Source organism: Tupaia chinensis, unplaced genomic scaffold (assembly GCF_000334495.1).
Source record: "Tupaia chinensis unplaced genomic scaffold, TupChi_1.0 Scaffold000423_1, whole genome shotgun sequence".
NCBI lineage: Eukaryota > Metazoa > Chordata > Mammalia > Scandentia > Tupaiidae > Tupaia > Tupaia belangeri.
In genome coordinates, this window is record NW_006159928.1 from 7,165,082 (window position 1) to 7,179,279 (window position 14,198).

The 14,198-nt window shown below is 38.6% G+C and overlaps 1 protein-coding gene across 4 annotated transcripts in view; it reads right to left on the reverse strand.

The window, feature by feature from the left end:
* Positions 1 to 6,111: 6,111 nt before the first annotated feature.
* Positions 6,112 to 14,198, reverse strand: part of FGD6 (FYVE, RhoGEF and PH domain containing 6) — a 139,041-nt gene continuing 130,954 nt past the window's right edge. For all 4 annotated transcript variants that reach the window (XM_006154866.3, XM_006154865.3, XM_014590263.2 and 1 more), the window contains exons 19-21: positions 12,635 to 12,763; positions 11,349 to 11,497; positions 6,112 to 7,395 (exon numbers count right to left, since the gene is read on the reverse strand). In XM_006154866.3, the coding sequence (XP_006154928.1) occupies positions 7,359 to 7,395; positions 11,349 to 11,497; positions 12,635 to 12,763 (315 nt within the window). In that variant the 3' untranslated portion in view covers positions 6,112 to 7,358. The remainder of the gene's footprint in view (positions 7,396 to 11,348; positions 11,498 to 12,634; positions 12,764 to 14,198) is intronic.

The following is a 14,198-nucleotide window of genomic DNA, read 5'->3' on the forward strand; positions in this document are numbered from 1 at the left end:
GGAGCTTTCTAGGTTTGTGTATTTGGGGGGGTCAGAGTTCGTGACCCCTCTCTCGGCTCGGCGGAGTTTGCTCCCGTCGCGCTTGCGCGTTAGCGATGTGGAGCAGCAGCCGGAGGAGGTGACGTTCTCCGGGTCGGGTGGAGAGAGCGGAGCTTCGAGCCGCGGCTTTGAAAGTCGACTACCCCCTACCGACTCGGAGGGAGACTGCCCCGCCAGAGCGGCGCGTGCCCATCGGGTACTTTGAGAAGCCACGTGTGTTTAGCATGTTTGTCAAAGAAGTTCTAGGTCGACGTTTCAGATCTGAGTAATAATAACCTGATAGGCTTTAGGCAGCTCTATTTATAATTCCTGGAGAACTGGGGTCTGTTATAAGTTCTCCTATTACCTTAGACTCTAATATTCATTAGAGAACTAATATGTCTGGGTAGATTCCAATCAGGTATTGGAACTTCTCTCGTTAGAAGGATTAGCTGAGGCAAAATTATGTATGAATGTAGTAAGGCAGAGTTCTACTTACTAATTATTTTGCATGAAGAGACTTAATGGCTAAATCAGTAATAATCACTAGAATGTATGCTTCTCAAAGGCAGTGTGTTCTCTAGCATAGGGGACATGCCAGCTGGGCAATAAATATTTGTGTTTTGTTTTTGTTTTTTGAGAGTTTTTTGCTATAGGGCGTGTGCACTCTCCAGACAGACAGAAAGCAAGAAATCACCCCCCAGGGGCGATGGCCACGCTGCAATCCCTTCTCCATGCTCCTCTAGGGATCTTGGGCACGCACACACACGTGCCTGGTGTGAGTTTTAAGCCACTGGGTTCGGGACATGAACTGCGGTTGACTACATGGGAGTCCAGCGACATAGCCATTATGCTAACTGCTGGTGCCTGGGCAATAAATATTTGTAAAGTCAAAGTACTGACAGCATCACACTCTGACAGTGGCCACCTGTGGTAGCAAGGTGTGACGTGAAAAACAACCCTGTGTGCAGAGCGCTGTGTGGTTTAGACTTTAAAGAGTCCTCAAAATTTCTATTGTATTTAGCATAACTCAACATTGTAAAAAAGGATCCAAAGATTTAGAAAAGAAACCCAAGATTAGGGGATTAGCAGGTGACGTGGTGTTTAAAGGTGCTGGACTCCCACATGGCCAAGAGCAGTCTGAGTCCTCGACCTGGTAGCTTGCATTCTCACTTTCCCTCTCTCTCTTTCTCTGTCTCTCTCCAATCAAACTGGAAAATAATAATAATAACAATAAAGTTAAAATAATTCTTAAAGAAAAAGAAACCCAAGTATTTGCTGGGAACAAGACCATCTGTCAAAAAAAAAAAAAAAAAAGACTGTCATTTTCCTTGAAGTAGGCAACTAGACATGGAGAAAGAGTATGCTACATTCCCTAACACTAGAAACTTGCTTTATGCTTCACTCTCTAAAAGTCTACCTGTATCTTTCAGCATCACTTGTTTTGTGTTTGGTTTCGTTTTAAGACAGTCCACCCACCACCTCCGTATCTTTAAGCTGGTCCCAAAGGTAGAAGTTATTAGAGTACACTGTTGGTCCAATGGAAATAGCAAACAGACCTCACTATGCTTATGGTGGTACTTGTGGTTATCCCTTACCATTCAATTAAGTCACTTACATCACAATAAGCTGACTTACTAAAACTTGGAAGTAGAAGGCATTTTGAGAGTCCATTTGTGGGTCTTGTAGTTTTTCCTCAATTATCTTTAGGAAAAGAGGTCAGTGAGGTTTATACTTAAATGTATGATTCTATTTGTTAATTTATCTGTCATCAAAAGAGCACTTTGCCTAAAAGAAAGGTCTGAATAGTGTGCAAAATGTTTACACACTTTTGTGAAAATTGTAGTTTTCATTAATTTGTAAGCTATTGTTATATATATCACTTTTATTTTTGGTACATGTCAAATTGCAACTGAAAATTTAGTTTGTTAATTTTTAAAAAATAATTATGTTTTATTTAACTTTACTTATTTTAATGACCAGAAAAGGACAAAGTATGTATAGTGAGAGAGAGAGAGAGAGAAAGTCAGCTACCAGGTGTGGGACTTGAACCACGGTCAGCCAGATCAGAGTCTAGAACCCTTGCCAGCCCACTCAATGTTTTTATTGAATGAACTGAATAAAGCTTTTGTTTAATTAAAATAAAATAAAAAAAGTGTGACTCTAAAAATGGTATGGTTTGGGTCAGGTGATGGCACAGTAGAAATGCAACTGGACTTATATGGGAGGGTCCTGAGTTCACATCCCCGTGCGCACGATGAGGTGTGTGCTTGCCTGCCTGGGATCCAGGCTGGCTGACACTGGGTGAACTGTGGCATGAAGACCCTGATGAGGATGCTTTTCTCTCTGTCTGTCTTTGTAACACAAATAAATGGGGAGAAAAAAGAAAGAAAAGAAAAATGAAAGACATCATTGCACTAGCAGTAGATATAGTCAATTTATTTTGTATAAATATAATACATATTAACATATTTACAATGCTAATTTTTATTTATAAAAGATCTACATTTTTATATGAACAATAACATACAAACTATTATCACTTGCAGTAAAAAGTATTTCTAGAAATACATTATGTCATTAAAAAAACAAGAATATTTCAAGATTGGTTCTTACATGATGACTAACTCATATGAAAGCTTCCCCCCATCTTCCCTTTCCCCATCCCAAAGAAAAAATCATTTGATATTTAAGCTTTTTGAAAATCTCCTACCTTTAGTTGTTTTTTGTTTTGAATCCTAGTAGAAACTCTCTCTTTTCTTATAAAGAAAAAAGACATTTTTCCTTAAAATGTTTTCCTTCAGCAAGTGGCGTTAAAAGTAGCATATGCTCCGGAATCAGTAAGTGTATTGGAGGTGCTTTATCAAAAATTCCTTAATTCATAGGAATTTAATTCTAAAAAAAAAATTCCTTAATTCATAGGAATTTAATTCACCCAACAGATACTCAGTGTCTCCTACACACAAGGCACTTTGCCAAATGTTGTGGGGAACTGCAAAAGAACAAGAGAAGCTGCTCTCAAGGACAGGATGTGATAAGTACCATATGAAAGTTTATCAACTAAATAAAGGCTATGGGAGCATGGAAGGAGAAACTGGATCTGGTCTGGAGGAAGGGGGAAATGATAGACTACGATCAGGTGTCAGAAGTCTTGGCTAAATAGGGTGGAGGTGGGTTAGATAATAGGGAAAAGAACAGTGTGAACAGGAAAAGGCTGGGTTGGAGTTAGCTGGAGTATGTGATTCCTGAGGAAGTGTGCTATGCCACGCTAGAAAGCCACCGTAAGACTATGGATGAAGCCAGATTAGAACTATGCTCTAAGAAAGACTGTTTTGGCACTTTGGGACCACACAAAGAAGGCACTAAATCAGAGCAAAAGTTACTGTAGACGTTGGGAACAGGTAACCAGGACTTGAGCCAGGGACTGTGCAGTGACCACAGAAACAAAATGATGGGAAGGACGCAAGAGCAGTTGCAGAAAGTCTTCTTGAGACTTGGGAGCGGGTTCTGGAGCTTCAAATGGTGTCTTTTTTTTTTTTTTGGAGAGATTTTCACTGTAGGGCGCGTGTGCTCGCCAGACAGAGAGAGACATAGAGACAGAAAGCGAGAAATCACCCCCCAGGGGGGATGGCCACGCCGCAATCCCTTCTCCTCCATTCTCCTCCCGGGATCTTGGGCACGCACGCACACGCGCCCGGCGTGAGTTTTAAGCCACCGGGTCCGGGACACGAACCGCGGTTGACTACGTGGGAGTCCAGCGACATAGCCATTACGCTAACCGCTGGTTCCCCAAATGGTGTCTTTTATAGAGAATATAAACAGGTTTGAATGAAAAGAAACTGAATTGAGTTTAAAAGGCTTGAGGACTCATGTAGATATCCAACAGGTACTTGCAAGTAGGGTCCTGAAAAATGGTGAAGGGAGCTGTAGGTATAAGATCTGAGTTATAATGAGGGCAGTTGGAGGCTGTGTTTCTGTTGTAGATGACAACAATCCTGTTTGCACTTTCTACTATTCAACTAAACCAATGTCTTCTCTTTAAAGACCCAGGGCAGGGCTCTAGGAGAAATGGATATACTAAATACAGTGTCTAACCTCAGGGTCTATAAACTCCAGGAAGAGAAACAGGACTAGGATGGATCTCAAACTTCAAAGCTGAGCATAGTGGAAGCATACTCTAAGATGTATTGACAGCAACATATGCTGTGAGAACATTTACATTTTAACTAAACTACCAAGTGGGAATCCTCATTTCAAGATAAACTCTACCAACCTAATATACAATACATTTTTTCCAATGAAACTGTATTTTAAAGTGACCTTCCTTCACTTAATTTGTTTCATTACAGCTTTCTATGAATCACGGTTCATTCTGATCTCATTGAAAGAAATGCTACTGAATACTCAGACTCACGTTTTTGGCTGAAGGGGAGAGAAGTATTTGGGATCGCCAAAGGACAATTAGGAGAATCCTGGGTACATTAGAGAAAAAAGGTTGAGTTGGGAAGACATTCAGAAATGTGAGATGATGCCAAAGACTACCTTTTTCATTTTCTTACTATTCTGTGAGGTCCTCTACAGTTATAGTAGCTTCTACAGACAAAGGAGGATCTGTGATTGGACACCCAAAGAATGCAGGCCTTTCCCCACATTAGCCTATCATCTCTTATCTAGATTATTTTCATTATCTGTTTTAGTTTACCTTTATAATTGACCTTTTCTCTCCTCCTTATGAATAAAAACAGTACATAATGAAGCGTTTGATGGTAGTACGTGTATCTGTCTAATAAATGTAGCATTCCTGGTGCCTAGATACTTTCCCCCTCATTTGTAGACTACACTCAATTTTATCCTTCTAAAATATTAGCTATCAAGTGATATTTTGCTTTTATTACATATTGTATATAATTAAGTTCCCGTTTGACATCGAACAAGTCTGGTTAGATAAATGACAACTGATCAGCTTTTATGAGCTATGAAGGACTGATAAAAGGGGAAAGAATGTAATATTATTCTACATTTAAGACATCTTTATGGAGGAGGATGCACTGATAGTTTTTCAAAGTAATATATTTTATATTTTACAAAATCCTCTATGGTGCCAAGCCAAGAGCTTATACTCATATATGACTCTCACATGTAATTCAAGAGAATTACTATAAATTTGTGCCAGGTTTCTGTGGTTTCTTGTCTCTCACTCTGTAGATTTAAAACTTGTTCTTCTTTTTAAAATTTGTATTTATTATTATTATGTTTAATTTGCTATAGGGCATGTACACTCACCAGAGAGAGACAGAGAGAGTGAGAAAGCAAGTTGCCAGGTCCGAGACTTGAACCGCAGTCTATCATGTGGGAATCCAGCACCTTAACCACCACATTACCTGCTGGCCCTAGAACTGGTTCTTGATTTAGTCAAGTGGTGGGAGGTAGAATAGCCTAGCTCAGATTTTTTTAGATTCTAAGACTAAAACCAAACTCTATGGTCAGACGGAAAGCTCAAGTGGACGGGAGGAACCCTGAATAGCTTGTGGTCTGGCTAAATGCCAGATTTAATGCAGCAGAAGGAAATGCTTTACAAGGCATAACCTTGACTTCCAAAGAGAATATGCTAAAAACGGCAGGGATTTTAACGGAAGTCTTATTCATATGATCTTGATTAAATTAGCGAGCTACATAGAAACAGTAGTTATCTGCCGTGACAGAGGACTTGGGAGAATAACATGTTAGGATTGTGTGTGAGGTTGCAACAGGGTTTGAAATTATTCCATAGCAAGAAATAGTGAGAAAAAACTACAGCAGCCAACCCTGGAGCTACCAGGGTCTCTGGCACTGTGGCAGAGAGCATCCCTTCAGAAAGGCACTCAGCAACCTCCTCCCTGGTATTGTTAAGAATCACTCTGAATTAGGCAATGCTTCATTTAGAAGCAGAAAGTAAAATTCTTATATGAAATAATGAACTATTTTATGGATAATCTAGCTTAAGATAATTTAATGCTTTAAGTACAGTCAATAAAATATATTATAAACACGGGGATAACTTTAAATCATTGTGTTTATTTTTCTTCTGCTAATCAACAATTTATATGAGATAAATTTAAATCATTGTGTTAACTTTATTTTTCTTCTGCTAATCAACAATTTATATATAAGGTAGTTTACCTTAAACAATAAGTGCACCAGAGTTATGAATATAATTTTTTTTCTAACGAGGTGCACTGACAATTGGTTAAAGAAAGGGTTTATTTGTTTGTTTTAAGTTACCAGGGAGAACATATCACAAAGTAATATACAAAGATCTTTAAAAAAATGAATATTACACAATTTCAGTTAATACTGGCTTAGAATTTGTGCTTTTCTGATGTTAATTCCAGTTCACTTTTAAAAGCACAATATTACAGGAAATGTAGCATTCTTTTTAGATACAAATATTACCACAGACTTGGGCTCAAAACTCTTACAATAGCAAAGGATTATTATGTAATATAAAGTTTGTCATATTTTGCTATTAAAAAATAATTCATTTCTGCCTGTGTTTAACTGGTAGGTTTGAAAAAAGATTAGACTTAATGAAAAACCCTTAAGAGTTGATTATCTGTGGCCTTCTGCACATGAAAACATCCTCATCCCTGCTCACAGTTTAAAAAAAAATTAGATGTATTTTTAAAAATTCAGATTTATCCTTTTGCTATAATTCTTTGATGATGTAATATTAACTCAAGCCCAAAGAGGTACTAACAGTGAAATATTTTAGATAATTTACCAGGAATTTCATTTCACAGTTACTGAGGTAGAAGCTGGCCATGTATTTTCCCATTAAAGGATACAAAAATTCATCCAATTTTACTGATTCAAAGACATGCATTTGTCATAAGCAGTTGTATAATAATCATCATTTCTAAACCAAGCACCGCATGGAAATATGCTCCTTGATATGTGTTTTTTTGTTGTTGTTTTTGTTTTTACTTACAAAGATTTAACACTGGTGAGAATGTTATAATGTAAGGTAGAAAAAACAGTGTGGACTGTGTCACAAACAGTTAATACAGTATACAGTATTAAGTTAAGTTTCCTGGTCTTTACAGAAACTAGAATTCAGTGTGAAGCTCAGAAATAATTCTGACCATTAAGTAAACATCAAATTTCAAATAAATAACATACATGAAAAAAAACAAACATTAAAAAATTATACTCAACAAAATAATTTCTTCTATCTGATGAAGAGTTTATGATTGGATTTATCTTGGCAGTGTTCATTTTTATAAAACATTTGAATTGCTTTTACTCCATTCTGATGAAAAGTCCACCTCTTCAGAATCACAGAAGAGATGAAATCAATACTGCTACAATACTGTGCCTTCCTGAAATGCTTCTATCCACCTATTGATAAAAGACATTTGTTAGATTTATAAAACCCAATTATTTGACATATGTTGAATGCAATATATATAAGAGCTGGGTCTGTGGACCTGGTTACCTTAACAGCATATATAAGATTTTCCCTCTAGCAAACTGGAATTCTGCAAACATGGAACTACTCTTTACTTGGTACTTTTGATATGGAAGGACCCTGAATTCATGAATAACTCAGGGTTGATAGTTGCCTAAAGTTTCTGCCCTCTGGGGAACTTACTCCCCCCACACACACACACACACATACCTCTGTCCCCCACTCCAGTTACAGGGTAACCTGAAAACCTTGAATAGTTTAGTACCTTGAATAGTTTAGTACCTTGAATAGATTAGACTTCCTGCTTCTCTGCCTCCTCCCTTTGACTGTGTAGGGTGGGTTCTGAGCCCCTTCTCCATTCCTAACATCCCCTTCCCCAATTTTCCTGTAAAGAGCCATGTCCAACCCCCATTGGGGGGCGGGAGATTCAGAGTGTTAACTCTTCTGTGCCCGCTGGCATAATAAATAGTTCTCCTTATCTTTCCAAGTGCTGCTTTTCGTTTCTTGGTGTCTGGTTTTCTGCAACAATTTGGTTCAAACTTTAGCCTGAAAAGTGTGTCTCATGGCATAAGTCATGAAGAAGGGACTATTTCATGTGTAAAAGCTCTGTTTAGTTCTAATGCTCCCATTTAATTGTTTTTGGAAGAGGATATATTAGCAAATGTTTTTATTACAATTCCTTTCCTCCCGTTATCTATCAGTTCTGCCTTAGTGGTTTTCACTAGCTATTTCTCTTCTCTCAACACTACCAATGGAAGTTTCTTTGGATACCCCCTAGTCAGACCTATTCTAATATCTTCAGTTAAAGGGATTCTGGTATCTAGTACACTCTCAGTTGATCATAATTTTACATGTAATATAAAACTTTGAAATTTTTATAATAAAATTTCATAGAAGCCTTTCCAAGATTCTTTAGTGTAAAATAAAATCTTATCTGACAACATACACAGCTATAATTATCCCAGAGACACCTGGGGTAGTCTCTTTCTCCTCTCTATTAGCACAACTACTGATACTTCTGAAATTAAACACACTTTTCCTTTCTTAATGAAATAAAATTTCTTAGAGTAATTTTTTGGAGGCATTTTTTGCTATAGAGTGTATGCACTTGCCAGAGACAGAGAGATGGAAACCAAGAAAACACCCTAGAGGGGAGATGGCCATGCTGCATTCCCTTCTCCTCCATTCTCCTCTTGGGATTTTGGGCACGCATGCACAAGTGCCTGGTGTGAGTTTTAAGCCACCAGATCCAGAAGGCAAATGATGGTTAATTTTGTGTGAGTCCAGCAATGTAACCATTATGACATCTGCTGGTCCCATTTACAGTAATATGTTACACAAAGAAAGAGACCATGGAACTATAGACACTTGAAATCATTCAAATTAGTCAAAATACCCAGTAACAGATTCAGCTTGAATTTTCAAAACTTTAAATTGAGTATAAATGCAAGTTATACCATAATAGCAAGGATTTAAAAAACTCCTAAATTCTACCAAAGTTAACACATTTTAATCATCTACCATGTACTCAAAATGCATCCCATACTATTAATAACCTCAATGATGGAGCCAGCAGGTAGTATGGTGATTAAGACATTGGACTCCCACGTGGCCAGCTGCAGTTCAAGTCCCAGACCTGGCAGCTTGCTTTCTCAGTTTCCCTCTCTGTCTCTGGTAAGTACATGTGCCCTATAGCAAATTAAAAAATAATAATAAATAATTTTAAAAAAATACCTCAATGAGAAACTTAAAATTTAGCCTAGACCAACTATAAATGACAAGTAAGCTGATTTCCTTTACTTAGTCACATTGAACTCTTTCTTTCTTTTAGATTTATTCAACTTTATTTATTAGTATTATTTTTTTAAGTTGACCAGAGAAAGAGAGAGAGAGGGAAAGTGAGAAAGCAAGCTGCCAGGACCAGGACTTGACTCACGGTCGGCCATGTGAGAATCTAGAGTCTTTAACCACCACACCAACTACTAGCCCCCAACCCACATTTAATTCTTGTCTTGAGGGCATTTCTATAATAAAAGAAACAAAAAATAATATATATTGAAAAGCAGTAATTTTTATCAGTTTGATGACTGAATCCAGATAAAATTTATGAAAAAGATAACGTCTCACAGAATCTTTGAGTGGTTACTCTTTCAGTGTTGTTTAAATTTTTGCCAGAGGGCGCATATGCTCAAAGGAGTGGGTTTGGGTGAGAAAGCATCCCCCACAGAGGATGGTCATTCCTTAATCCCTTCTCATTCATTTCTCCCATATTTCAGGATTCTGGGCACATACATGTTCTCAGCATGTTTCTCAAGCTGCCAGGTTTGGCATTTGAACCACGCAGTTGGCCATGTAGGATTCAGCTGCCTTAATCACCACATCATGGGCTAGACAGGCAATTACTATTTTGTCCAAGTAATTTTTACAGAAAAAAAAGTTAATTTTTAAATATTCTTCTGTACTCCCCCCCCAGATTATTTTGAACAGCTATACACTGCTGTATATCCTAAAATAGAGTGAAAAAAGAGTCTATTATATAGAGTGTAATGTTATAACTGGTTGGTATTAAGGAACATTTGCAATTCTGGTATGTTATTCCTAATGTCCTTAAACTGCAAGCCTTGGGACCAGCAGTTGGTGTAACAACTATGTCGCTGGACTCCCATGTAGTCAACTGGGTTGGAGTCCTGGACCCGGTGGCTTAAATTCATGCCAGGTGCGTGTGTGTGTGCGTGCATGCGTGCCTGCCTGCCTGCCCAAGATCCTGAGAGGAGAATGGAGGAGAAGGGATTGTGGCTTTGCCAAGCCCCGCGGGGGGGGGGTTTCTTGGTCTCCCTCTGTCTTTCTCACAAGTGCAAGCGCCCTATAGCAAAAATCTCTCTCTCAAAAAAAAATAAAATAAAAAATAAAAAAATAAATCTGCAAGCCTTTCTACACAAAGCACTCCATATCTCTGTGAATTTTTAAGGCCACTGAGAAACATGAGCACCTCTTTCTAAAAACAAAAAAGGATGTTTTGCGAGGCCAAGGTATAAATCAAATGAAAGAGGGACCTTGATTTCTCAAAGTGAGAGAGAGAAGCATCTTTGTGTGAATTAACCCCATAAGATTCTTGTCGGAATTTTGAAGAGACTATTTCAGCCATTACCAGCTAACACGATACCCAGTTCCTTCTATTCAGTCACTGGGAACAGCATGGGAGCCTCTTAATGTGTTTGACCTTTTCCCCAAAGCAGCAGCGGCTTAATCTCCCACAGTTCCATGGCATGACTGAATCACTGGATTGCCAAAGTCCTGGAATGTTTCAAGGGAAGATTCTTACCCTCACTGAAAGAGGTCAAATGCCTCTGTTTCCCTCCCCTTCAGCAGAGGAGCACCATGCTGCCTTCTCCGAGGTCATGTGGAGGCAAAACACATTGGACAGGATTACCTATTTTCTTCTCCCCATTGTCTCCTAAAATATTCCAGACACCACTGTCTTCTTTTAAAACAATTCTGAAGAATTTGAATAATATGGTAAATTTTTCTAGCTCAGTCTTGGACTTAAAGTTCTCAACATAAACTGCCTTAACGTAGGTTATTTAAAAATCAGTCATGGCGACTAGCAGATGGCATAATGGTTAGGTTGCTGGATTCCCACAAGGCTGACACCAGACCCAACGCTTTCAAACTCATGAGGGACATATGTGCATGCATGCCCAAAACCCTGAGAGGAGAACAGAGAAAGAACTGTGGCGTGGCCATCTCTCCTGTGGGGAGATTTCTCGCTTTCTCTGTCTCTTTCTGGTGACTGCAATGCACCCTATAATAAAAATCTCTCCCAAAAAATTCGTAAGAGAACAACTTGAAATCTTACATATAAGAGTACGTGTAAATTACTTACTTTTGAGCTGAGTGAGCATCATCTGCTTTGAATACATAAAATAACATGTTTTTGTGTAGTAATTGAAATACTTTAGATTCTGAATTCTCGTCTTTGACTTGAGTGACAGTGAATCCCAACAAAGGCTGACTCTCCAAAGCTGCCACATCCTTATTTCAAAATACACAAATGGAGAGGGTTTTTAGATTGAAACAAATTTCAGATGTGAAAACTCTTGATCTATATAGTTTTCATGTACTTTCATACGCACATATACAAAACCATCATAGTTCTAACAACTTGCTCATCTTTCATTTATTCAGAAATACTTACTGAGCCACCCCCCACACCTGCCCTATGTCATAGTATGCTAGACAACCCGCACCACATGCTTGTCCATTATTTTCCCTGGAACCGAGGAAGGCAGGTGATGATACTATTTTCCATTTATGGACAAAGAAAACAGCTCAGAAAGGTAAGTGATTTGCCCTGATCCCAGTAATCTAAACAGAAAAGGGACAGTATTAAAGTGAACAACCTATACATTGTTTAAGCCACTGGGCCCAGGACTCGAACTGCGGTCGGCTACATGGGAGTCCAGCAACATAGCCATTACGTGAACTGCTGGTCCCCACACATATACATTGTTTATAACTGAAATAAAGCCTATCTTTTCTATGCTGATCCCTGATCGATACAACTGAATCGTCAAGGGAGTGCCACCCAAAGAGAACTCAGAAATAAGAAGCACCTCTGCCTTTAGTGAACTAGGTCACTAGTCACGTGACTCCAAAAATGTTTACATTTTAATATTGTACAATGGAAAGTTTGAATACACATGAGGAAGAGCTCTCCAGGTATAAAGCATAAACATGGTCCACATTAGAATAAATGCAAATGGCTGGCAGGTGGTGGGTGGTTAAGGTGCTAGATCCCAAATGGTGGACTCTGCTGTTGGAGTCCTAGATCCGGTGGCTCGAAAAAGATGCCAGGTGCTTCTGTGTATGTGTGTGTGTGTGTGTGTGTGTGTGTGTGCCCAAAATCCCAAGAGGAGAACGGAGAAGCAGGGATTGCAGCGTGGCCATCCTCCCTGGAGGGTGACTTGTTACTTTCCTTCTCTCTGTATCGCTCAGGCTAGTACAAGCATAAATATGGCGAAAATCCATAAATAAATAAATAAATAAATAAATGCAACAACATTTTCCCTTGCAAAAAAAAAAAAAAGATTCTCAAAATATTATAATTATTTCCAGTTAACATTAAAAAGTAAGATCCCCATATTACTCCTTTTCAGACTTTGTTCTTACCTCACTCGCAGCATATGTGTATAATACTTTATTCTTTATGACAAACCACAAATGCTTCCAAGGTTTTTTATGGCCCTTTGATCTGTACAAATAGCCACTCATAGAAGAATCTTCTGTGTTTGCTGATACCTAGAGAAGCAAGCCCCATACATTGTGTTAATCGTTTTCAAACAAATGTTAAATAAAAACAAGACTGTTTCCAATGAATAGGTGCTGAAAACAATAGCCACAATAGAATGTTTCGAAATAAAATCATGTATTTTCACAGACTGCTACTGTACAATACTGTTATTATCATGAGCATAACAAAATCTTTCTTGGGCCAGCAGCTAATGTGGTGGTGAAGACAGCTGGGCAGCTGTATCCCACATGGCCCACTGCATGGTTCAAGTTCCAGAAGCAGCGGCTTGAAAAAAATGTGTACATGCATGCCCAAAATCCCAAGGGGAGAATGGAGAAGGGATTACTGTATGGCCATCACCTCTTAATTACCCCTCTACCTGCCCCCCTCACCCTCCCCCTGCAACTGTCTCTGGTGAGCAAGAGTTAGAAATGATCTTTCTTTTAGAAGTAATTCTAGAATTTCACCTGGTTTCACTGTGTTTGCATGTATTTGTGTTGATGTTTCTTTGTGAGATCATCTGTATTTTTAAGAGGACAAGAGAAGAAAAATTAATTCCAAAAGCCTAGAATGCTTCCTTAAAGCAGCATTTTTGGGGACTCTGTATATTGTTTACTGCCATCTTATCTTGGAGTGCTAGAAAAAGGGATCTAAACGTTTAACTCTGTTTCTAAAATAACTTTTTGGCCTTATAAAAACCATTATCAACAAAACAGTAAATAGGACATTGTTTTTTTTAGAGAGATTTTTGCTATAGGGCGTGTGTGCTTGCTGGAGAGGCAGACAGAGAGACTGAATGCAAGAAATCACCTGCCAGGGGATGGCCATGCTGCAATTCCTTTACCTCCATTTTCCACTGGGAATTTTTTGGGCATGCACACGCACACACCCAGCATGAGTTTTAAACTATCAGGTCTGTGACTTGAACCACAAATGACTACATGGGAGTCCAGTGGTGTAACCATTACACCATCTGCTGGTCCCAAAAATTCTATTATTGATGGACATAACTTTAAGGGTCTGTCTTTGCTCTCCAAATTCTGGTTTGAAAAGCAGCTTATTTTTGTTTCATAAAAGGTTGAAAATGTTTTAATTTCTAGGCAAAAAGACAGTAAGTCCTTAATGATTATAATATGCAAAGTGTCTTATTTTAACACTGCAATCCCTTCTCTTCCACTTTCCTCCTGTGATTTTGGGCACACACGCACATGTGCCCTGTGTGACTCTCAAGCTGCTGGGTCCAGGACTTGAACCACAGTCAATCATGTGCAAGTCAGCACTCACTCCAACCACCACACCATCTGCTGGTCCCTGTTTTTTTCTGTTTTTTTTTTGTTTGTTTGTTTGTTTGTTTGTTTGTTTTTGTGTGTGTGTGTGTGTGTGAGCTGTAGATAGAAAAACCAAATTGTTTCTTGTTTTGTTTTGTTTTTGTTTCTGGAGAGG